The 9823-nt window shown below is 37.8% G+C and overlaps 1 protein-coding gene across 13 annotated transcripts in view; it reads left to right on the forward strand.

The window, feature by feature from the left end:
- The window catches only part of LOC311271807 (DNA (cytosine-5)-methyltransferase 3A-like), a 67844-nt gene extending 60290 nt beyond the window's left edge, over positions 1 to 7554 (forward strand). For all 13 annotated transcript variants that reach the window (XM_084377672.1, XM_084377684.1, XM_084377679.1 and 10 more), the window contains one exon: positions 402 to 7554. In XM_084377672.1, the coding sequence (XP_084233798.1) occupies positions 402 to 543 (142 nt within the window). In that variant the 3' untranslated portion in view covers positions 544 to 7554. The remainder of the gene's footprint in view (positions 1 to 401) is intronic.
- The last annotated feature ends 2269 nt before the right edge of the window (positions 7555 to 9823 follow it).

Raw genomic sequence — 9823 nt, forward strand, 5'->3', positions numbered from 1 at the left:
CGTTAAACTAAAATAAACTAATTAAAAAATGTGCTACTTTGACTTTGGCACAGAGATTTTAATTTTTACTGCCAATAAGTATTGGTCCAAAATATTGTTTTTTAGTCTCCCTGATTTCTAATAATCAGTATCGGCCCTGAAAAAGCAACATTGGTCAACCCCTAATTATAACCGTTGCTGATTAACTTCCTGTAAGTCTGCTGTTGATTAATTGACTAGTTGTTTTGTACATCACAGTCCTGTCTACTCTTTCCCTCTATTTGTTCAGCTATTATGTATACTCCTGTGTGAGTGCAATGAAGAAGCAGAGTCAGATGCCCTGTCTGTGTACACATATTTGGTCAATAAAGCCGGTTCTGATTGTGATTCTAAATTCTGATAATTGTCCTGTGTGTCTCCAGGGTGTTTGGTTTCCCTGTCCACTACACCGACGTGTCCAACATGAGTCGTCTGGCCAGGCAAAGGCTGCTTGGACGTTCCTGGAGCGTCCCCGTCATCAGGCACCTCTTCGCCCCGCTCAAGGAGTACTTCGCCTGCAACTAGTCACACACACCACCAACTCTCTCTCTCTGTCTCACACACACATATTCACACATTACAACAGTATACAGCGGGTACATGAAGGTTGGATGACACAGATGACCGGACATACACACATAAATACACACGCTGTAAAGGACTGCTTCCCTAGATCCCGTGTAGACCACTGGCTGACCTTAGTCCCCTGGTGCTACCTTGCTGATTTACACACACACACACACACACACACACACACACACACACACACACACACACACACACACACACACACACACACACAACCACACACACTGGTGCAGGGTCTCTGTACTGTATTTGTTCACACACAAACTTCCTGTCCGACCTTGAAACTGGTGTCTTCTGGCTTTACTGTGTCATAGCAGCTGGAGTTCCAAACCTCCAGGGGGTGCAAAACCAACAAAGATACCCGGGCTTTCTGTTTTTAACAACTCTGAATACATCAACACACCAACGAACCCCTCTAACACCTAACTGTATTCATGCATAGTGACAGTGGTGTTTTACAGTGCAATGAACACAAATATACAAACACACACACACACAGACACACACACACACACTCACACACACACCAGTTAACGCTCATGGTGCTGGTCAGGCAGTCCAAATGGTGCCACTTTAATACAACACTTTTAAAGTTTTTGGTGCTCTCTAAGACTGAACGGTCTCTGGTTGTTTCAGTCGCTACAGTTTTGTGTCCCTAAAAGAGTCAAACCAAATGCTTACAGACGGGTGGAGGCAACACCAGGTAAGATAGGTGAATTCTTAATACCTATTTTCTTTGTCAGATATAGCGATAGTGTGCAAAGGGAGCGTCCAAAAGGAAACACAAGGCAAAATGGTTCAGATAGAGTCGCATGAAGAGATTTTTAATGTGACTACAATTTAATCACGTTGTAAAAGCTGCTTTGGAGGTACAAGTGGTTTTAGTTGTTGAGTTGAAACTCAGTGGGCTGAAAAAATAACACCAACATTAGGTTGTTATTTATCTGCCCCTGATGAAGATGACTTTGTGTGGCGTGTAAAGAATTGATGAATGAAACCTCTTAAACTCAAACTCAACATAGGTTTCTGATTTTTTCTTATTTTTTTCTTTGTTTTCTTTGCTACTTCTTTTCTTACTTTCTTCTTCTTTCACAACAGCATTTTTAATAATTTACATGCTAAAATCAGAATGATATCCCATTTATTTCTCCATAGGCAGACTGTAATCACAAGTCTTCAAAAAACATTTAGTTCAATCTTAATGTAAACATTTACATTTTTAATGGTGCACCAGGTAGAGGAGGGTCCCAATTTTAAAATGTTTCTCTCCAAGTCTCTCTCCAAGCTAGTTTGGTAGTGTAACCAAAAAATTGGAATCAAATCGATTCAGGAAATCAGTGGCGATACCCAGCTGTAGTTGTCAGCGATGGCTGCAATATGAAAAACAGAAATAAAGGAGTGAATTTTTAGGAATGGAGAAGTTCGTGGTTATATTTCTTGTTCATTTATATGCGTCATTCTGCATCTGCATAGTGCCTATTTGTATCCGGGTTGATTATACTGAAGTGTTGTCAGTTACTGTCACTTTTGGATTACTTTAAAATCAAACGATTACACTAAAAAAATGGACAGAACTACAGAAATCTTAGTTCCACGTATAATAAAACATCTCAAACCATTTTCAAGGCACATAAAATGCATTTTATGTAGTTAGTATTTAAATTTTGTCAAATCAAATTAGCATTATTCTACAACATGAGGGATGCAGTTAAAAAAATAGCCATATTTTAAAGACATTATCAAAAAGTAACCAAGCAATCCTTGACGATGTAACTATAATCTAATAATATAATTGCTTTTAAAATCTTTTAAAACAAGACTAATTTGTCAAAAGAAATAAGAGACAAGGCGTCTTTTTGCACGTTTTTTAGTAAAGTCAGCGGACAAGATCATAATGAAAAGCCTCGCAACAGTTTACATCTTCAGTGTCTAAAGCCCCCTCTAGTGGGCAAACAAACCAGAATACAGACACTGCATTACAAGGAAACACTCATGTTAGGGTAAAACAATCCTTTGTGTTCCACTAAGCTAGTTTTAGCTGTCACTGGATTTGAAAAAAAGTGATAAATTCCTAAATATATATGAAAATATAGAAAGTCACTGCATGTCTCCACATTGTCAGGGACTACATCCACTTTTAGGTTTCCAGACAACAGTCCTTTTGTGTGCTTTTAAAAAAACGTATACTGTTTGGATTATTTCCTGGTGGCTTTTGCAATATTTTAGACAATGATTGTACAATAAGTTTAGCTAATGCTTTGGTGAATATGCTGTGATATACTGTACACTAGTAGCATTTTAAGAATGGATTTATTTCCTCATGCAATACTCACTTAATAACATTCGTAAAAGTGCTCTTGTATTGCATGGACTACTGTAAACTGTTGCTCAAATGACTGTGATGTTCATCGTAATGATGCAAAAGTGGAATTGTATTGTCTGTCACTTGAATAATTATAGATAGATGTCATATACTGTACCAAAAATTGGCCTCCTTAGTGGAATCATTTCATTAAGCTGGCAGTGAACAGCAACACTATTTTAAGCCTCCAGTGGTCACTATGTTGGTGTACTTTACAACAGGTGTACTGTGACATGATGATATGATGTCATCTTTCTATGTAGCTTGGTAACTTTGGTGTGGCTTAGCTTGTTTGTACCCATCATGAGAGCAGCTTTCATTGTGTGGGATGTATCATGCTCTGTCTCTAAAGCTAAGGCAGTGAGTGACCCTCTAAGACCTTCCAATTTTTGTTATAGTTTGAGTTTTTCTTTATATTTCCAGCAAAAATAAAGTTAATCCACTGGGTCGTGACATCCTCAGATGGGATTAGATGAAGACATTTGTGTCGATTCTTGCAGCCAACAACAGAGCAGCTCCCATGTTTAGCTCTTAGCTTTGTACCGGCCCTCGTCTTGTTAACATATGCTGTGGTTCCACGCTTTCAAATGCTGAAATGCCGTGGTCCCTCGTTAAAACTGTGCAGCTAACAACAGAGCAGCTGACATAATGCTAGCACTAGTGGTCCATGTACAGGTAGTTTCAAAGCCATTGCTGGAAATATTCAGACTGGGGCCAGTATTATTAAAATGAGGCCATAATCTGAACGAGTCCCACAAAAAACTGACTGGGATGTTTTATTTCACAATTGGTGAGTTGGTAGATACCCAAATGTTTGTGCACAAGCACTGAAAAATGAGTTTTACGTAATATGCCCCCTGTTAAGGGATTGAAGATTGCAACTTAATGTTATATTATCAAATACATACCCTTTGTTTTATTGGTTTTGTTTTGGAAAAAAAAAAATCACTCTACTGTAATGCAGCCTTTAAAACCAGGAAAAGACAACACTTATGTCACATCGCCATTTAACGATTTCCAAAATCAAGGACGATATTTAGTCTCATATCGTGATAATAACGATATAATATTGTTGCACACACACATCAAGTTTTAATTCCTCCAGTGAGATTATTTGTACCTCCAGAGCAGCACTGCCTCTGAGAAACATTAAAACTAAAACACCAGTGGACTCATGAGGAGTTCAGTGTCTTGTTCACAGCAGCATGTAAAGTGAAAGAAAGTCAGTGGGGGATATTAAACCTGATCCCTTTCATATATTACGCAGCTTTTCTTGTGTGTCAGCTCCAGTGTTGCCATTTCTCATCTGGTGAAAATCTTGCAGTTAACGCTCCTACTTTGCTCCATAGGGATCCAAAATGTCCACAAGTTACTGCAGTGACATCCACTGAAACCAGACCTTTAATCTATAGACACTATGCTGGTTTATACATCCTACGACTGAAACAGATCGCCCTGTATAAATAACGATACTACCGATTGTACCTCCTGTCTTGGGTGCTTCTTCTGCCTTTCGCCCAATGCATGCTGGGATCAACTCAGCTGCGCTGTGACCTTGAATAACTTTAAGCAAGTAAATTCAAATAAAAATGTTACCAAAACGATCATACACACAGACAGTTTGTGTGAACGTCCCAACAGACTGATGTTTTATTTAGACAGGGCTGTCTTTTGAGAAAACACCCCGTTCAGTCTGGTGCTTTTGGTCCTCAGACGACCAACTTTTTCCAGGAAGCCTTCCGATCCTCTGACCTTCCTCAGATACCAGCGAACAACTGGACACATGCAGTCTATACAGACACACATAGTGCACAAACAGCAACAAAAAACCAACAATAAACCAGCAGGTTCAAAGTTTTTTCCATCATGTTTACTCTCCGTTTATACAACCAACCTTCAGGTGCTTTTTAAACTCTGCTCTTTTTTACAGTGCTCTTGCAGGTTACAAACACACACACACAGACACACAACACAGTGCTTCTCTGAACTCCTTTCGCTACAAACATCAACACACACACACATGTGCATACACACTGTGTTTTTGCCGGCCGCCTGTTGCCATCAGGCCTCCCACGGCGCTGCTGGGTGTGACATCATCACCCTGCGTCGTTTGGTGCTCCCAAACCCCCCACCCCACTCCCCGACCCCCAGGTGCTGCATGTCAGTCAGTCAGTGTAATCTCCGATTCCATGTTAGATTAGGGAGTAATGATCATAATAATAATGGTAATAATAATTACAATAATAATCTGTTATTGTGTGTGTGTACTGTTCCAGGTTGGTGCTCAGTTCAGTTCAGTCTCAGCCTAGAGAGGAGAGAGAGAGGCTAGAGAAAGCATATATTACAGTTAGTATAGTGACTTGTTCTATTGTACCCAAGGATGCCAGAAGAAATTGTTAAGACGACGAGCTAAAGGACACTTTCAAACAAGAGCGGGTTGACATAACACCAAGTGCAGAGTTGTAAAAGAGGAGGAAGAGGCGGGTGAAGTCATGACCAGCAAAATCCAAACTTTCCAGTGGCTCCCAAAGTTTTGATCAGGACCTCCTGACCAGAAGATCATCAAAACCAAGAAAATAGAAAAGTCTGCAACACAAAATTAAACTTTCTTGTGAAATATTGAGACTGTTTTATGTAAAGCTCCTGGTGGTAAGATAGTAATACTTTGGGATTGTAGGTCGGGTTGGCCACCATCCAAAAGCGTCAGTATTTGACGAGTTGGGAATGAGACTCGAAAATGTACTTTCTTACCAACAGAAACTTTAAGGTTGTAAGTAACGATTATTTTCTTCAGCTGATTATTTTCTTGGTTCATTGTTTAGTCTAAAAAACTGGCAAACAGTGAAAAATATTTGTTTAAGTCAAAAGTCAGTCCAAAACTCAAAGATTTTTAGTTTACTGTCACAGAAGACTGAAGCCCAAAAGATTCTCACATTTGAGAAGCTGGAACCAGAAATTTTACAACAATCAATCAGTCATCAAATTTGTTTTTGCATTTTCTGTCATCGACAAACCAATTGATTGACACATTGTTTATGTTTCAGCTTCACCCCTCCCCACTTCAAAAAATCATGTAAATTCAACAATCTGAGAAGGAAAAGCTTCAGTTAAAATGTTTGGTTGCTTTCCTTCATTTGCACGTTAAAATAAAACAATGTACTATATATAAAGTTGTAACAATGATTGTTACATAACTGTGAGTGTTCAGAAGGAGATTAAAGGGCAGAAGAAACAAATCTGTCACGGAAAATTGTTCAGCGGCTTTTTTGTTTTGGTGAATATTAGATAATCTGACCTCGTTGTGGCCTTAAAATCCTCTCAAGGAGAAAATTACAACCAGCAAAAATCACTCTTTGGTTGCGCAAATGGCATCAGCAGTAAAGCATTTCTTTACTTTAAGAAGTCATAGCCAAAAAGGCCACTGTTGTTATGTAATAGATACAAAAAATGTGAGATTTAAAGGTCCAGTGTGTAGGATTTGGGAGGATTTATTGACAGAAATACTCATAAGGCTCCTAGATGACATGGATTTTAGATTTCATATATGTGCTGTATTAGATCTTAGTTTAGATAATTGTTCATTTCTTAAAAATTAACAGCGTTATTAGTCTATTGTAAATTCTTTGGTCTATTTACAACTGATGTTTAATTGTAACTGCAAATATAATTCAGTGTTTTTAATAACATTTGTCTTTATGACCCTTTGATAATGCTGAAAGTCAATAAACAAAAACAATAAACAACACGGAAAGGGGCAGTCTGAAACCACACCACTTGACGCCATTAAATCCTACACACTGGACCTTTAAGTATATTTAAAATATGTTCTGTCGGACTTAAAAGATCTTTGTGAGATGTTTGGTAAGATGAAGATCAGATGACTGAAAACAATAATATCAAACACTGTAAGAAGTTGAAGCTCTTGAAATAATAAGTTTGACAACTGACTTGATTTTAAAGGCTCAAAAGCCAAAAACATTGGAAACCACTGGTCAGGAGGTCATATGGTTGTTGTCGAGCAGTGTTATTTCAACACGTCTCTGTTTGAGAGTGCAGTGGGACATAAGCGAGAGGAATGGGTTTGACGTTTTGAAATGACGGGTGACACGGTGATGATGTTTCTGTTCGCCTATCGACAGCTTTCAGTCTGAGTGACGCGTTGTGTTCAACACTGACACACTTATTAACACATACACACAAAACACTGCTATTATTAACACACAGAGCGGACGACGCTAAGACGCAGAGACACAAACACACACACACAAACACCTACAAATACAATGCTGTGGCGCATTCAGACACTCATCTCATGGACTAAATGAAAGATGAGCTTTTAGGAAAAGGAGGACCTAGTGGTGTTTCAAAAGGTGCTAAAATTTTATCTGAAAATAAGAAAAATATATTGTTAGGAGTATAAATCGAGTTTGTCTTTACAATGACTGTATTTAAGTTTGTCGTAGTAATGAAAAGGCACTATTATTATTTTACTCTTGTATGAATATGAACTAATTAAAAAGGCATTTTAACTTTGTACTTGAACAATGTAAGAAATGAAACGTGAATAAAAAGACTGTTTCTTGTGATCTTCTGTGTTATCTTCCTTTATGTTTAAGGGTGTGACTGCTCAGATATAAGACAACATTCTAATTTCTTTTTTAACAGCTTATTTAAAGGTGGGAAAAGCAGCAGTTGATTGTTGAGGATCATTCCCAGGTCGTCAAATACTGAAGTTTTCATGTCCTTTTTTTGCTTCTAGTGCAACATATTAATGTACCCAGCGATTTAATGTCCAATATTTGCAAGGGAAGAGACTGAAATTTATCTAAAGTTCTCCTCAGACCATATGAGATGTACAACCATTACATTCTCCATAACAGTCTGGTTTTTGGGGGGGTTTGCTTTAGGTTTCCTTGATCATTGAATACTGACACTTTGGGTCGGTGGGTTGGGCTGGGTCAGTATTTGATGACCTAGGAATGAGACTCAACAATCAACTGTCTTACATACTGCACTTTTAACTGTTTCTTCCCTGTCTGTTGAGGCCCTGCAAAAACTTGCTGACATCGCAACGCAATAACACTCAGCAATTTTCCTCGTCTGTTGTTAGTGTGCCTGCAGAACAGATCAAACTCTTGCAAGTGACAGTTTGTTGACTTGTGAGAGTTTGTCAAGGACAGCAGGAGCCTGCCGACAACACCAAAAACTGGCTATTTTTACACAACTAAAACATTGATTTAGAAGTCAAAATTGTTACTCCCTTAATGTCAGTATATGTCTGTTGTCTTTAAAGTTATGACGTGTGTTTAAAGAAGGTAAATGCCTAGTGTTTTCAGTGTCTTGAAGAATAGAATGGATTGAAATATGTTTAAAACTTTATACCACAAATTCATCCTTTACTTTAGGAGCTGGAATGTCTGGAGTTGCTGCATTTCTCACAAAACAGACAATCCATGAGTACAGTACAGGTACTATACATATAATGTTTTACTCAGCTACCAGGGTGTTAAAGGCTATAATCATGTATTCCTAGGTGTCAGTGAGCCCTAACGTCCTTATGATGGATTAAGTCTGGGTATAAATGTCCATCGTTAATTATTTCAAGGTCAAAAAAAAATGTGATTTAAATATTGTCTGCAATAGTTATAAAGTCTCATCATGAAGGGCTTATTGTCTATTGCAAGTTCCCTACAAGGTAATAGTCTGCATACAAAGACACAAATTATTTATCATGTATCATACAAATAATATTAAGTAAGTCATCAGCCCTCGATCTAATGCTGGCCAGAAATGCTGTGACTTTTCATCTGCGGACAGTAAATTATTCATTTATTGACACCTGTAATAAGCTGTTGTTCACGCTTCTCTCACCTCCTTAATCCCACCAGCACCAGCCACCGATGCTGCCAAGGAGTAGCACACTGTCTCCATACTGTGGTCCTTCAAACCCCATATTGTCGCCTTCAAGTGCTGCTTGTAAGCCCCTCTGAGTGGCAGTGCACGGGGGTTAGGAATAATACCAAACTGGAGGTTTGAGGATTTGTGTTTCATCTCAGAGATCAGTGAGTGCAGCTTTTATGCTGTGATGCTGCAGAAGAGCAATATTGAGTAGATGTGAGGGCGTAGGCTGATTGATGTTTTCATCAGTTTGCATCTTGGAAGATTAAATATCAGTGGGAAATTCAATGTTTTCTAGTGTCTTGTGCAGGGTTAGTGGAGGGTGTATTCAACTAATTTTAGCCACCTGGCTTGAAATTCGTTTTTTGTTCTTTTTTAACCCATTAAGTGAAAGAGGTTCATATTTATTTGATTAAGTTTACAGAAAACGTTGTTTTCTATGAAAACTTGGGCAGTGGTATAGCTGGACAATATGTATTGATATATTTTTTATGAAATTCTGTTGTCTAATTATGAGATAATATTTTATTGGCACCCTTTAGGAAATTTACATGTAGCAGCACAAGAGGCAAACAAAAAGGTTAAAAAAAAAAAAAATTAAATAAAAAGAATAAAAGAACAAAAAGCTATATACATTGTATAGATGTTAGCGCAGCACAAGGGCAGATAAAGGAGATTAGAAAGACAGAAAAGGAGCTATTTTAATTAAATAATTCTAATGTTTAAAATAGATAAAGAAAAAGCTATCTACACTGTATACATGACTAGATCTTACACTATATATATTAATGGAAATATAGTATACATGTACAGAACTAATGAGTCAAGAAGTGAAATTCTAAATGAGGTCTTAATGATGTAAAGAATAATGTATTCATAGTTGTCAATGTCACCACAGGGTCCATGACGAGCTATTCTGAATTATTATATATGAATAAGAATATCTTAATAATTGTG

The sequence above is a fragment of the Pagrus pagrus genome, assembly GCF_965226575.1.
Source record: "Pagrus pagrus genome assembly, chromosome: 16".
NCBI classification, from domain to species: Eukaryota; Metazoa; Chordata; class Actinopteri; order Spariformes; family Sparidae; genus Pagrus; species Pagrus pagrus.